This window comes from Prionailurus viverrinus, chromosome D1 (assembly GCF_022837055.1).
Source record: "Prionailurus viverrinus isolate Anna chromosome D1, UM_Priviv_1.0, whole genome shotgun sequence".
Lineage (NCBI taxonomy): Eukaryota > Metazoa > Chordata > Mammalia > Carnivora > Felidae > Prionailurus > Prionailurus viverrinus.
Genome location: NC_062570.1, coordinates 87,907,042 through 87,923,155, shown reverse-complemented (window position 1 = coordinate 87,923,155; position 16,114 = coordinate 87,907,042). Strand labels below are relative to the sequence as shown.

Genomic DNA, 16,114 nt, shown 5'->3' with positions numbered 1-16,114 from the left:
TTTGAAGGTATGGTGGCCATAGCGCTAATTCATGTAAAGGGTTTAGCGCAGAGCCTGGCACATGGTAAGTGCTCAATAAATCTTAGTTGTTGCTATTATCAGAATATCAAGAGGAAAGAAAATAAATTCTTCACATGCTGCCATGTGACATAATGCCATCTTTCATGACATTGTCCTTTCCACAAAATTCAGAGTCATCTTTCCTTACTATGTGGAAATTCGCAAAAGCTTGCCATTTAAACACTCAAAACAATTCTGAGTGGCTACTGTGTGCTAAGTACATCCACACACACAATTTCATTTATTTACAGTATCAAATGCAACCACAGAAGGAAACAGAAAGTTAAAAAAAAAAAAACTTGACCAATGACCTTGAAAAATGTATTAACAATTACATTTAAGAGCACAAATCTTGACTTCCTTTGGCTACCAAGTAAGTGTTTGGGTACAAAATGTAGGCTGCACTGTCTTTGGAGTCTATGCCTTCTGCATGGTAATGAGGATTATATAACTGAAACATTAGAGGAAGAGGAGGCTACAAGACTGACTATGGGGACTTCATCCAGTAAAGTCACGATGCTGATTGCAAATGAGTTGCATTATGTTATCTATAGCCAGGGCAAGGGCTGAAGGCCCGGGAACATTTGCTGATGGCACAAATGGGTGGAAACCATAGCAACCCAGAAGGCCACAAGGACAGACGCCCCACAGGGCAGTTACTGTAAGCTCAAAGGCAGACTGTTTGGGTTCAAGCCCTAGGTTCCATGTCTCATTAGCTGTGACAGTGAGCATCTTGTTACACTTCCTGGAACTTCAGTTTTCTCCTTTGCAAAGTGGGGCGCATTCTGTACTACTATAGGGTGCTTTGTGAGGATTCGATGACATAAGATATGTGAACTGTAAAGGCACCTAACCAATGCTTTTGTTCAGTGTGCAATACACTTGTTATCAATTCAATCCCCGTTTATCACCGATTTCAGTTGTTTCATGATAAAAGAGTTAGTATGTGCCTGGCACAATAGACATTTGTTAAATGGGAAAGGGACCTGAGAGGAAGGGAAAAGGCAGTGTCCCTGTGAGGGGTGAACATACTCACGTTCAGCAATGGTGAGCGGCGGGTAGGTGAGGTAGAACCCAACCAGCTCAGCTGAGAGCTGGCGGAGGAGGCTGCTGGCGACTGTGCCGTTGAGGAAGGAGCTCCGATTGCCCACCACGTACACCAAGGTGACTGTCTGGGAGGCATTGGATGTGCTCACAATCTGAATCGACACAGGAGGAAAGGGGAGGGAGACATGCCAAATAAGATGAAGGTCTGTTTCATGGAAGCTCTGGGAGGAGAAGTTTAAGCGGAAGTTGAGGGCAGAGATGAGAGGGACGTGAAGAAAAGCAAGGAAGAGACAAGAATAACAAATACCCGTCATTTATGGATTGCTGGCTGAGTGCCAGGCACTGTGCTGAGGACACGTGATCTCATTCGGTTCTCACCACAACCCCATGAAGTGTATCCAGCTATGGCTCCATTTTACAGAGGAGCAAACTGAGGCCCGGAATGAGACGTGCCCATGATCGCATAGATAATAGATAATAAGTTATGTAGCCAGGATTCTAACCCAGATAGTCTGACTTTGGGTTTTAACCAGGTATGTGTATCTCTTCCAGGGGCTAAATTGTCTCAGGTTATGTTTATGGTTCTGAAAATACAAAATAGAGCGTGGAAATATTAAATCTAAGAGGCCTCAACTGCTCAGAGAAAGCCTGTGTTAAATGTGGGGGGAACCTTGAAGTTTCTACACAACTGATCATCACCCTAGCAAATGGGCAGAGTGATTAAACCTGATGACAAAAGGAATTCAGAAATATAAAACAGCCTCTTTTGAGAGTGATTACATTTCCTTGTGACCTATTAATTCAATATGGAATATGTAAATATTACTATGAGATCGTGTGGTTTTCTTCTTGAATTTTGTCTAAGTCCGTTTTCTCATTACTGGAAAATGCGGTTTTCTGGGTCAATGTATGGACAAAAATATCCCATAGATGAGATTTGAAAAACAGATGCAGTAGGAAGTTATTTAATTTGGTGAGATAGTGTGGGGTTCTGTGCTGGGTTCTGTTCTGTGCCCTCTCCCCTTCCGGATTCACTTGCCACCCACCCACCCACGTTTTGCTCAGTGTCCCGAAAGGCAGACACTGTGGACCACCTCGGTGGGATCCTTTCCCTCTGGCTTCAGCTAAAAGGAGCTCGGGAGGATGTGAGAGACTGGAAGGAGAGTGGGGTCAGAGAACTGGTATGTCGGGGACTCCTTTCCCACAGGGGGGCTCTTATGGGGGCAGCTTTGGCCTCTGCCTCCTGTAACTGCTCTTTCCCCTTGCCCCATCAGGCCCCAATACTTACAGCCTTGGCTATAAGTGGTTTTCCTAGAGCCTGCCCATGCTTCTGCAAAGAGTCCCTCTTATTAGACTTTCTTCAAATCACCTTTATCTGAGTGTGACCTCTCTTCCTGCAGGGAGCCAACTGATAATCCTGTCTTTCCCAGACCTTTGTGTGTTCAGACATAAATATCCCTGCAACTTTCCTTTTAGACATTATTTTTAAAAAGATTGTCAAGAATACCTTCTTGTTATTTCTCACTTTTCCCATAAGTGGAAGTTGCTATATAATTTTCTTAAAAAAAATTTTTTTTAATGTTTATTTATTTTTGAGAGAGAGAGAGAGAGAAAGAGAGACTGAGAGTAGGGGAGGGGCAGAGAGAGAGGGAGACACAGAATCCAAAGCAGGCTCCAGGCTCCGAGCCGTCAGCACAGAGTCCGATGTGGGGCTCAAACTCATGGACCACAAGATCATGACCCAAGCTGAAGTCGGATGCTCAACCTGACTGAGCCACCCAGGCACCCCTGGAAGTTGCTATATAATTTTCTAACACAGAGCCTGTAGTCCCATGATTAATGATACACTCAATCAACATTTCTGGTCAACTCTTTCTCTCTTTTCTGAAAGTATTTTTGGACTGTGGTTGAGCCACAGGTATTCATGCCACCTTCCCAGGGTACCAAAAATAAAGGTGCTTCTCTCTGAACAACTCAAAAGACTCAACTGTACTGGCACCTAAAAGAATAATAACAGAAATAACTTTTTGACCATTATCTCCAGTGTGAACATTCTATTTTTTGCTTTTCAACTAAACTAAATCTCACTGGATCCCAAAGATGCCTATAGAACTTGTAGTTTCTTCTACAGAAACTACACTGGATCCGGTAAGTTATAACTTTAAAAAAAAATGTGGCAAAATACACATAAAGTTATCATGTTAACCATTTTAAGGGCACAGTTCAGCGGCCTTAAGTACATTCACACTGTTGTGTGGCCATCACCACCATCCATCTCCACAACTTTTTCATCTTCCCAAACTGAAACTCTGTACCTATTAAACAACTCTCCATTTCTTCCTCTCCTCAGCCCCTGAAAACCAACATTCTACTCTATTCATTTGACAAAACTGAACACCTTTTTTTTTTTTAATTTTTTTTTTCAACGTTTATTTATTTTTGGGACAGAGAGAGACAGAGCATGAACGGGGGAGGGGCAGAGAGAGAGGGACACACAGAATCGAAAACAGGCTCCAGGCTCTGAGCCATCAGCCCAGAGCCCGACGCGGGGCTCGAACTCACGGACCGCGAGATCGTGACCTGGCTGAAGTCGGACGCTTAGCCGACTGCGCCACCCAGGCGCCCCTAAAACTGAACACCTTTTATAAGAGGAATCACATAGTATTTGTCCTGGTGTGACTAGCTTATTTCACTTAGCATAATGTCCTCAAGCTACGTCCATGTTGTAGCATATGTCAGCATTTCCTTCCTTTTAAAAGATGAATAACAGTCCATCGGATGTATATACTACATTTCTTGTCCATTCTTCTGTGGATTGACACTTGGGCTGCTACCACATTTTGCCTGTTGTGAATAATGTTATGAACATGGGTATACATATATCTCTTTAAGTCCCCACTTTCTTTTGGGTAGATACCCAGAAGTAGAATTGCTGGATCATATGGTAATTCTGTTTAATTTTTTAAGGAACCACCATACCACTTTCCACAGAGCTATGCCGTTTGAGAAGCTCACCAGCAATGCACGAGGATTCCAATTCCTCCATATTCTTACCAACACTTGCTATTTTTTATCTTTAAAAAAATTTTTTTAATGTTTATTTATTTTTAAGAGAGAGAGAGAGAGGCAGAGAGAAGGAGACACACAATCCAAAGCAGGTTCCAGGTTCCGAGCTATCAGCACAGAGCCCAACACGGAGCTCCAACTCACGAACCGCAAGATCATGACCTGAGCTGAAAGTGGACTCTCAACCTACTGAGACACCCAGGAACCCTTTTCTTTTTTCTAAACAGCCACCCTAATAGGTATGAAGCGTATAGGTGTGAAGTGATATACTGTGGTTTCGATTTTCATTTCTCTAATGATTAGTCATGTAGAACATTTTTTCATGTGGTTATTGATCTATGTATCTTATTTGGAGAAATGTCTATTCAAGCTGTTTGCCCATTTCTTTATCGGATTGTTTTTATGTTTTTGAGTTGTAGAAGTTCTTTATATATTCTAGATATTTACTCCTTATCCAATATATGATTTGCAATTACTGTCTTCCATTCTGTGGGTTGCCTTTTGATCAACTGTGCCCTTTGATCTACAAAAGTGTTTTTTTTTAAATTTTAAACATTTGTTTATTTTTGAAAGACAGAGAGAGACAGAGCATGAGTGGGGGAGGGGCAAAGAGAGGAGACACAGAGTCTGAAGCAGGCTCCAGGCTCTGAGCTGTCAGCACAGAGCCCAACACGGGCCTCAAACCCACAAACTGTGAGATCATGACCTGAGCCGATGTCAGAAGCTTAACTGACTGAGCCACCGAGATGCCCCAAAAGTGTTTAATTCTGAAGTACAATTTAACTACTTTTTCTTTTGTTGCCCATACTTTTGGTGTCATATCCAGGAAATCATTGCGAAATTCAATACCATGAAGTTTTCTCCTCTGTTTTCTTCTAAGAGTCCTATAGTTTTGGCTCTCATGTTTAGGTCTTTGATCCACTTAAGTTAATTTTTGTATATGGTGTTAGATAAGGGTCCAACTTCATTCTTTTGTTTGTGGATGTCCAGTTCTCTGATACCATTGGTTGAAAAGATTGTCTTTTCCTCATTGAATGGATTTGAGGCCCTTGTCAAAAATCATTTGACCATATATGCAAAGATTTTTTTTTTGCAAACTTGTTTGTGTTCCATTTGTCTATATGTCTGTCTTTATGCCAGTACCACACTGTTCTGATTATTGTAGCTCTGTAGTAAGTTTTGAAATCAGAAAGCATGAGAATTCCAACTATGTTTTTCTTTTTCAAGATTGTTTTGGCTATTCATGGTCCTTTGAGATACCAAATGAATCATATGAATTCTAGGATGGGTTTTTCTATTTCTGAAAAAATAAAGTCACTGGGATTTTAATAGGGACTGCACAGAATCTGTAGATCGCTCTTAGCAGTACTGATATCTTAACAATATCAAGTCTTCCAATTCATAAGCACAAATTGTCCTTCTTTTTTTGTCTTCTTTAATAACCTCATTTTTATAGTTAAGAAAAGTGTAACCATTCTTGGTGGCTGCTTAAAACTAGCTTCATAAATAAGAAGAGGTTCACAGGCCTGAGCTAAGGTCATGTCAATGTTCCCTGAAAGTCATGCCTTGTCCCTAGTACAAGCAGCCCCTACAGGGGGCACTTTCTCATTACCCCTTTACTTTTAGACTCCTGTGACTTCTGGCCTTATCTCTTACTTCCCACTCATTCCTGCCACAATCCATTTAGCTAATCAGACCTAAAAAAATGCTAGTGGAATGGAATGCTGTTGTTTTGCCCACCCAGCATCCATTCTCCCTTCTTCTATGGCAGCACCATAATTTCCTCAGGCAAACACCTCTTCTCTCCAGTTGGATTCGTGTGCTCAAGCTCTAGGAGTGGGCATAGCCAGGCCTACTTGATTGGGACATTTTATCTCCTTGGTCACAGTTACTGCTCCATAGTCCATCTGGGTCCAATGAGAGCTAATCCCAGGATTTTTCCTGGAATGCCACAAAAAAAGGCACCTTGGTTCCATAAGACCGTGAGCAGTAAGGATGAGGCAAACCTGGAGGTGCCAGGGACCACCCTACTGGTCCTGAAGATGATGCGAGCCCAGGGCAAGACCAAGGTATAAAGAGAGAACTTCATGAAGAAATCATATAAGCACCTGAATCAAATTAGGCCTGAAGGAAATATGCTGTGAACCCTTCAGTTATATGAGCCAATCACCTCTTTTTGTTTAAGCCTTATATGCTTTGATTCACAACCAAAAAGGTCCTAATTGAGTATACCGTAATCTAGCCCCTAATACCAATGCTATACAAGTAAAAAAAAAAAAGTCACTTTTCAATGACTCTGTGAACAAATTAATTAAATATTTATGTGGTCTTATTCCAGAAAGAATCTAAGCTGCCCTCTAAATTACATTTAATACCATAAAATGGAAAGTTATTAATTACAAAACCATGTCAGGGTACAAGCCCAGGGGGATTAAAGACAACCCCAGAGGGATGGTTAGCATGTAGCTAATATATGCATGATATAGGGGCCTTTTGCATATAGGGTTCCAAAATCCAGGCAACAAATTGGTTCTGGCAACAAGCGAAATAGGGTTAACAAAACAACTCAACCAATTATCCATTCATTTCAAGAGTTGCTGAAATGTTCAAGAGCATCTAAAATGTATGTAGATGCAGGGGCACCTGGGTGGCTCAGTTGGTTAAACATCTGACTCTTTTTTATTTTTTTTTCATTTTTTTTTTAACGTTTATTTGAGACAGAGAGAGACAGAGCATAAATGGGGGAGGGCCAGAGAGAGGGAGGCACAGAATCTGAAACAGGCTCCAGGCTCTGAGCTGTCAGCACAGAGCCCTATGCGGGGCTCGAACTCACGGACCGCGAGATCATGACCTGAGCCGAAGTCGGCCGCCTAACCGACTAAGCCACCCAGGCACCCCAAAACATCTGACTCTTGATTTCGGCTCAGGTCATGATTGCAGGGTCATGAGACTGAGCCCCACATTGGGCATGGAGCCTACTTAAGATTCTCTTTCTCTTTCCTTCTGCCCTTCCCCATGCCCCCACTCACATGTTCTCTCTTTCTCTAAAAAAATTAAATAAAAATACAATACAATAAGTAAAATAAAATAAAATAAAATAAAATAAAATAAAATAAAATGTATGTAGATGCAGTTTTCAAATTGTCTGTTATAGTATTTTCTAAGGGAAGTTTGCTACTTGCTTTACAAAGTTCATGGCCCATTACTAACATACAACAACACAAGTGAGGCTTCTTAAGGACAAAGTCAGCTTATTTATCTTGATGTCTCTCCCAGTGCCTGATAAATACCAGGCACTTATTGGGTCTGTGCTTCCTGAATACAATCAGAGTATATGTTTTGCTGCTGAGCCCTAACTAGAATCATGTACCTGTGAGGATCACAATCCAATCAGAAAGAAAAAGATCTCCCACAAGGGAGCTGAGTCATACTTCTTACATAAATCTTGTGTTTGTGACACGTTTTTAGATCTTAATCTAATATGAACCAAATCATAATGAGATACTTCCACGTACACTTTGGATAAATCTAGAAAAGGAAAGCTGCTCGTTCAAATTAAATTGTATGCTTTCTACATCGTATTGGCTTTGCTGATAATTCACTTATGCTAAATGTCAATTTCAAAACCACTGGGTTTAATTGCAAAGGGTTTAGTTCAGTAAAAATAGAGACATTGGGTTGTACAGTTAATCAGAGAAATTTGGGGGCTGCATGAATATCATTAAGAAGCATCTGACTTTAGAGGGATGTTCACTATATAATTGCAAAAAGTGGGTCTGAGAAAAGCTTTAGTGGCATGTTTACTGTAAATCCAGTAAACTGAAATATAGTAGACTAGGAGTAGGATTTTCCTGGGAAAGAATTCATGTGTTTGCCAAAAGTTTCATAGTATAGCATAGTGAATAAGATTATGGGCTTTGACTCAAATCTTTGTTCCATTCTTTACCAACCATGTGACCTTCTGGAAGTTTCTTAGCCTCTCTCTCAGTTCCCTCTTTTGTGAAATGGTGATAATAATACTTCAGGGGGATATCCTGAGTATTATTTAGCAAAATATTTTTAAAACACCTAGCACAGTCCTGGCATATGGTAAGCCCCAAATATAAAATGTGTGTGTGTGTGTGTGTGTGTGTGTGTGTGTGTGTGTGTAAACTAGGGTGACTGTGCATGTGGATGTCTAGAAAATAACTCAGTGCAGGGGTGCCTTGGTGGCTCAACTGGTTAAGCATCCAACTCTTGACTTCGGCTCAGGTCATGATCTCAAGGTTTGTGAGTTCGAGCCCTGAGTGTGGAGACTGCTTGGGATTCTCTCTCTCCCCCTCTCTCTCTGCTCCTGCTTGCATGCTCTCTCTCTCTCTCTCTCTCTCTCTCTCTCTCTCTCTCTCTCACACACACACACACACACACACACAATGAACAAATAAATAAACTCTAAAAGAAAATAATGCAATGCAAATCACAAGATAGGCAAATCTTGATGAGTTAGCTATTTAGAATGGATTCATTTTACAAGATATTTGATTCATTTTATGAGACTATATCTTATACAGCATCACTAGTTTCATTTTTTTTTTAATTTTTTTTTTCAACGTTTATTTATTTTTGGGACAGAGAGAGACAGAGCATGAATGGGGGAGGGGCAGAGAGAGAGGGAGACACAGAATCAGAAACAGGCTCCAGGCTCCGAGCCATCAGCCCAGAGCCCGACGCGGGGCTCGAACTCACAGACCACGAGATCGTGACCTGGCTGAAGTCGGACGCTTAACCGACTGCGCCACCCAGGCGCCCCACTAGTTTCATTTTTAAAATAGTAAATGTATTGGGAAGGCCCGAGGAAGCTTCACATGGGAAAATAAATACAAAATCCTAAACCATACCAGGTAGATAGCAAAACAGCATCCCTGCTGTCACGGCCGTACTCCAGACATTCTCATCAATGCCAGGACCAACTCGACTCCGTGGCCCAGAGTGGCATCTCCTCCTGTCTACATCACATGCCCAAAGTACAAAGTTACATTTACACCAGACAGTTTTGAAATAGGGGAGCAAGTCCCCTTGCCAGCATTTGCATCATGGCTGGCCTCTGTCAACTACACGGTGAAAGTGCCCTCCTCCTTACCTGAATTGTCAGATTGCTCTTGGTATTCAGGACTTTCCTCTCTGCATCCTGAAAGGCCTTCTGCAGTCTCTGTTCCATCGTCTGAGCAAACTTGCAGGACTGGATGTTGTCGGACTGGCTCACAAACTGCAGCACTGGAATGGGAGTAATCAATCCACTCTCACCAAAGTTGTGTGTCTTAGTTCCTTGGACTTAACAATCACCATATAAAACAGCATGATTTGACATCAGAGAAATCAGGCAAGTAAGGACTGACAGGGGTTAGTTGTAGTGCTGGAAGTGACTCTTAAAATGATTTATAATAGAGAAGAGTTAAAAGCATGATCGAACCTGAGGTTCCTTGTAATGCAAAGGGCTTAGTGATCATTTGGTTGGATTATGCAGACATCTGCTCCAAGAATGATTAAAAAAAAAAAATCAAAGAAAGATCATGTCTTCTCTTTCTTTGGAAGGGGAAAAAGAGTCAGTTGGCCTGCATCACTAAGTTGATGGAGTCTTTCAATTTTGATGGTTTCTCCACTCTTGTGGTTCACCAACCACATGGTCAGAATCACGAGGGAGCTTGAGAGAAAGACTCTAAGGCCTAAACTCAGAGATTCAGATTCAGTGGCACCTAGAACGTGTTGCTCCAAAGCACAGGTTTTATGGATGCTTAGCTCTTGTCAGTATCCACTGGAAATACGGGGGAAAAAATTTAAAAATACAGTACTTGTTGCTCATAAAGTACTAATTATATAAATTGGGAAGGAAGGCTCCAGCGAAGGACCATTTCTAATAAATCCAGGGTTGGGAACTTTAGGCTCATGTGCAGGGAACTGGACAGTTGATTAGCAGGGCCCTTTGAGGAAAGTGCACAAGGGCTTTGAGAGATGATGGAGCAGCTGGCACTGACCTTTTTAAACAGGGTGTCATCTTGGTACTGCCCCCAATCCCAGAACGGATAGGTACTTGCCTGTTCTCAGCTGGAAGTAGCCTGCAGGCTGGGGATTCCACGGGGAGGCAAGTACTGCCACTGACTGTAAGTTTGGGGTATGTTGCTTCAGATCTGCAGTGACGTTGCTGACCCCATAAACACCCAGCATTTCAATCACTACGGCAGGCAAGTATACCAGTCTCCCTTTGGTAGCATAATAACCAACTGTGACGTTATGAGAATGTTCCAGAATGTCCACCTACAAAACAAACGGACCCAGAACTCAGTGTTTATTTCCATGGTGCTTTAAGTTCTTGTTGGTATTTCTTAGAACCACAACTGTTATTTAGCAAGGCTGTGGAATACGATGTTCTCATTCAACAAATATTCTAACAGTTCTATACAGCACACATGGATTGGCAAGTCTCAAAATATCAGAATACAAAACAATACAAAAATACAATTTATATCACACCTACATGGAATAGAATTAAATCTGTGGGGGGTTTCTTTTCTTTTTTTTTTTTTAAATGTTTGTTTATTTTTGAGACAGCGAGCAGGGAAGGGGCAGAAAGAGAGGGGGGGCAGGACAGAAGATCTGAAGTGGGCTCTGAGCTGACAGCAGCAAGCCTAATGTGGGGCTCGAACTCACATACCATGAGATCATGACCTGAGCCAAAGTCGGATGCTCAACTGACTGAGCCACTCAGGTGCCCCAGGTTTTCTTGATTCCTTAAATACCTGAGTATAATCTTGTGAGCACCAATGGTCAATCAAGAAGGCAGACAGGAGACAGTAAAAGAGATTTCCAGAGATGAAATGCTGGGAAGAATAGCTTTATTATAGTTCTTATCGTTTATGAAAATTAAAAGGCAGAAATGATAGATAAGGTGGAGGCTCCTTCAGGACAGGGAGTCAGATAATAAATGAGGTGAATTCCTCTCTTTAAAAGCTGGCTTGTAGGTTGGTTCAAGGCCAAGGTTAGGATGGGGATGGGCTATACAGAGTCTCTCTTAAAATTGAGTTCTAAGGGATACTGATGTGCTGAATTCTTTATGACCCAACTGGAAGATTTTTGAGGCTTTACATTTTATTTTTGTTTTCTTTTGCCTTCTTAGTGTTTTATAACAGTTCAGGGTGGAGTGTTTTTGTTTTTTGTTTTTTGTTCTTTTTGGTTTGTTTCGTTTTTTGGGTTTTAAAAAGTATTTATTTTTGAGAAAATTTGTGTCAGCACAGAGCTGGATGCCGGGATCAAACTCACCAACCATGAGATCATGACCTGAGCTGAAACCGAGAGTTGGGCACTCAACTGACTGAGCCCCCCAGGCACCCCCCAGGGTGTTTTAAACACACGCTTCCCTCCCACACACACACTCTGACTCTTGCATTTCCATTAGTAATGTCACGTGTATTTGTCAGAGAAACCAAGAAAACTGATTTTGCAACAGACAGCTATGCTTTTGCCTCCTCCACACTGTGTGCTCTCTGCCACTTTGTGACCTAAAGGTGGTGTTCAAGATGACTGTAGGTGGAACAAGAGATACTTCTGCATGTAACACAGACACAGCATTAAACAATACCAGATCGCCCAGTGAGAAAGTGACTCAAATCCCAATTACCCCACGGAGGAAGTCTCAGTTTGGGGATTATTTATTTTTAACACCTCTCTAATGCTTGCTAATCATATTTTTAAACAAAGGGACACAAGGGACATCATCAGCCTTAGAGCCTTCTGCAAGTAACAATGTCTAGCTTGAATGTAATAAGCTGTTACCATTATACTCATTTTTATGATTACCTTATGTTTGTGGCAGATGATCTTCATTTCCACTTATGGCACTAATATCAAACATACTTTCAGAAGAAAGGTATTTAAGTTTTTAAAAATGAGCTCATTTTTAAAAACCAAATTCACAGGGTGCCTGGGTGGCTCAGTTGGTTAAGCGTCCGACTTTGGCTCAGGTCATGATCTCACAGTTCGTGAGATCAAGCCCCATGTCGGGCTCTGTGCTAACAGCATGGAGTCTGCTGTTAGCAGGAGGAGCCCCCCCCCCGCCCCTCCCCTACTCGTGCTCATGCTTGCATGCTGTCTCTCTCTCAAAGTAAATAAACTTAAAAAAAAACCAAACAAACCCTGAATTCATAACTAATTGTCACAGTGGTCTGGGATGGTATACAGAAAAGGCAAAAAACTGTGAATAGTTTACAAATGACTGAAGTTTAGTGAAAATTACATGTCAGGTGACCAAATAGAAATACTCACATTTTCAACTTTCAAATAAAGTTTCTGGTGCAGAAACCACAGATGCCTCTCATGAAATGCATTCTTTCTTTCTTTCTTTATTTCTTTCTTCCTTTTTCCTTTTTTACCCCTCTCAGAATTATATAAAAGAGATTGACAATGACCGATAAACTACATACCAAACCTCATTCCTAGTCCTTGGTGTGGTCATGGAGACCACGAAGCTGAATGCAGCTGTAGAACAAAACATCAAAGGAAAAAGCCAGAGCAATATTTTTTAGTGGTGAAAAGGGTTGTCTCCCGACTGCCAATCACATTTAGGGCTTTAAAACTTGGAATCAATCCAAAAGAGTGAAAAGCAAGGCTTCCATCACTTGGATATACCATCAAAATCAGCTTGCAGTTGTTAAATAGTACTTGGCATTAAAGTTCTTGGAGGAGAAAAAAAATGTTCATTTCCCTGTCTGCTGCTGGCTATTTAAGCAAAGTTGGACTCAATTTACAATAATTTTTAAATGTCCAGAAATAAATCACCAACTATTTACAATGCTGAGGGAGATAGAGGGAAAAGCAATGGATGGTTTCCTGAAAATTACACTAACAATATTAGATTTCCCTAAACAACTGGATAATGGGACAATTCAAAACAGTATATCCAGGCTTGAAAAAAAAAAAAAAGATTAGACATAAGGCAATTAACCTCAATTTTCCATCTCAAAATCTGACCTTTTTCTCTAGTCACCACACATTAGCTATTTGCCAAAATGAAGAAAGATTCTACTTCTGACAAGTATGGTTACGATACCCAGGGAGGAGGAAAACAGTCCAGCATCCTCTGGGCCCAAGAGGAAGATGTGGATGGCTTAGTCTAATCACAAAAGCAAGAGGCTTACGTGAGCCGAGACGTCATTCTGGTGGAAAGCCTTCCGCAATGCCTGCGTGAGCCCTTTGGCTACATTGAACCTCAAGGTTTCACTGATCTGCACTCTCCTCTGGGTCAGAAAGAGAACTGTGGGATCAAACAGAAGCACAGTAATCAGGGTAAGTAATGATCCTCCTCTCCTCTCCACCCTCTACCTCCTGCAAGTTCTGAGTAAAGCTGGTGAGCACAGGTCCAACCAATGAGAGCGGTGGGCCGGGGTAATAGCTGTGTTGGTCCCATTCAAGTCCAAAGAAGGAAGGACCTAGTACTTGTCTGACCCTAGTGGGGAGAGCTAACAGGCTGGCTGCACTTCATGTCTGACTAACGCTGACTCTGACTTTGAAAATTAGGTTCAGCAGTACCTGGTCCTTGATGCGTCTGCATGCAAGAAAACTCCTGTAACAGTGTTCCCTGATAGCCTGCTTAAGGGCAGGCCCTGAGCTGGGTCCTACGGCCTAAAACACCCCTGAATCAGGAAGATACAGTCCCCACCTCATAAGTGGGACAGAGACGGGGATGGAGAGCTGGGGTGGAAGGTAGGCACCTGTGACTGAATGTGACAGGTGCTATTTGAAGGGAAGCCTACAATGCCATTGGAAGCCCCAGGAGGAGGATCCAGCTCAGACTTGGGCAAGGGGGTGGGGATCAGGTAAGGTTTCCTGATGCTCCCACTGTGTCCTGAAGGATAAGGGAAGTATGCTAGGCCCGGGGGAGAGGGACCACCCTCCCCCCCACCCCAAACACACACACACACACACTCCCAGCAGAGAAAAGACCAAGTGCAAAGACACAGGGATGAGAAGTGAAGCCTCAGGATACCTGTTTAGGCTTGGTCCTGAGGGTGATGGGAAGTGAAGGGTTTTCAGCCAAGGCATATATTTTAGAAAGTTCCATTGGCTGCAAACTAAAGAACAGATTGGAGGGGGGGGATAGTCTAAGGCAGAGAGATAAATTTGGTTGTTGTTGCAGAAATTGAGTGATGACGACAGTGTCAACTAGGGAAGAGGCAGTTGGGGAGGAGGAAGGGGGATTCAAGGAGGTAAGACTGAGGGCACCGGTGGTTGACCAGGTGGGGTGAAAGGGATGGTGATGAAGGAGGGGGGAGAACGTTCCAGACTTCTGCATCTAGGTAGTTGGGGTTGCCTGCCTCTCAGTGAAGGGGAAGTGGAAAACCAGATGGTATAATTTCTGGAGAAATAGAAAGAGATACTGTACTTTGTGCTATGCCTAGTTTCACAATTTCCCACTTTCAAATAGGGTATGTCTCCAGATATAATTTCATTTAATCCTTTGTAGGGTGAAGAGGAAGGCGGGATGCGAGCATTCAGCACTGGCATGCTCTTTCAAATACTGTGTCTAATGCTTTTTATAGCAAACACTACCACACTATTAAAAGCACCCTGCGCCTTCCTGGCCTGCTTTGCTGCAACTGGGCGGTGGGGGCTAAAGAGAAAGCATATACCACCCAACTTTTTCAAGGCCTCTTTTTCAACATCAAAAGAAATCCTGGGCACCCACATCGTGTGGCGGTACTATCTGCCGACTGAGAGAATACATCACAAAAGCCTCTCTGAATTCTGTAGTGCTTCCAAGATTTGATATTTTACTAATCATTTCATTCATTCATGTGAGACATTACTGATTTGCTCTACAGGCAAAAATTGCTACAGGTTTGTTTTCTCAGACTCGCTGGCAGAACCAGTTTCCCTGGGGCCTCTGATATCAGGACTGATCCCAGGCCTAGAATCTGTATCACCTAAAGCTCCCCCTCTCCTCTGCCACTTGATAAGGATCAGGGTTCTTGGCCTCATCACTGTGACATTTGAGGCTGGATTATTCTTTGCTGTAGGACCATCCAGTGTGCTGTAGGGTTTCTAGCAGCATCCTGGTGTCTGCCTCATTACATGCCAGTAGCACCCTCCCTACCCTCCAGGTTGTAAACACCCAAAAATGTCTCCAGACATGGCCAAATGTCTTCTGGGGGGAGAAGGAGCCAACTGTCCCTGGTTGAGAACCACCGATCTCAAAGAAATCAAAGAATTCTGCTACATCTCTGAGACCAGCACGTGCTTGCCGCTTTCAAATAAAATCAGGACAGTGGACTCTTACCTGTCTTCACCAGGAGCTTACTGGACATTTGACACTCCAGGTTGGATGCCATTTTGCCGGTTGTGACCATGGCAGTCGACGCAGCATCTATATTTTCTGCCGGCAAAGGTGGCAACCGGGTGGCCCTTACTGGGGCAGTAACGGATGTCAAGGCTGCTGTGATTGTCAGTGGGCGTGTGGTGGATGCCTTCGGCATGTCTGGGTTGGTGGGGTTTGGGAGGCCTGTGTGCATGGCTTGTGGTTTCCTGGGGAGGTGTGTTGTGGACAACAGGCCAGAGGCGGCGCCCGTGGTCCCTTGCATGGCTGTGTGAGCACTCCCGGTGTGTGCCGTTCTTGAAAACATGTAGGTTGGTGTGAATGAGAAGGCCGGAGGCACTGCCCCCGGTGTCGTCCTTGGGCCAGGTGCTGCGTTGTTTGTGACATTTTTAGCTAGGGCAGTGGTCCAACTGCTCTTGACTAATCCCGAGGCCATGGCCGAAGCCCTGCTGCCAGTGCCCTTGGCAACCAGGGCTGCAGACAGCGCCGGTGGACTTGATTTCCCCAGTAACAACGTAGCTGCTGATGCTGCTGTTGGTTCCGCCTTGGACGACACTGAGGGGTCTACTGCAAAGAGAAAAAACAAAGTCTGTCATTGGC

At 43.0% G+C, this 16,114-nt stretch overlaps 1 protein-coding gene across 1 annotated transcript in view; it reads right to left on the bottom strand.

The window, feature by feature from the left end:
- KIAA1549L (KIAA1549 like) overlaps positions 1–16,114 on the bottom strand; it is a 117,056-nt gene that overhangs the window by 97,382 nt on the left and 3,560 nt on the right. The window contains exons 2-6 of the mRNA XM_047823248.1: positions 15,479–16,081; positions 13,341–13,456; positions 10,245–10,464; positions 9,293–9,426; positions 1,097–1,259 (exon numbers count right to left, since the gene is read on the bottom strand). Coding sequence (XP_047679204.1) covers positions 1,097–1,259; positions 9,293–9,426; positions 10,245–10,464; positions 13,341–13,456; positions 15,479–16,081 — 1,236 coding nt within the window. The remainder of the gene's footprint in view (positions 1–1,096; positions 1,260–9,292; positions 9,427–10,244; positions 10,465–13,340; positions 13,457–15,478; positions 16,082–16,114) is intronic.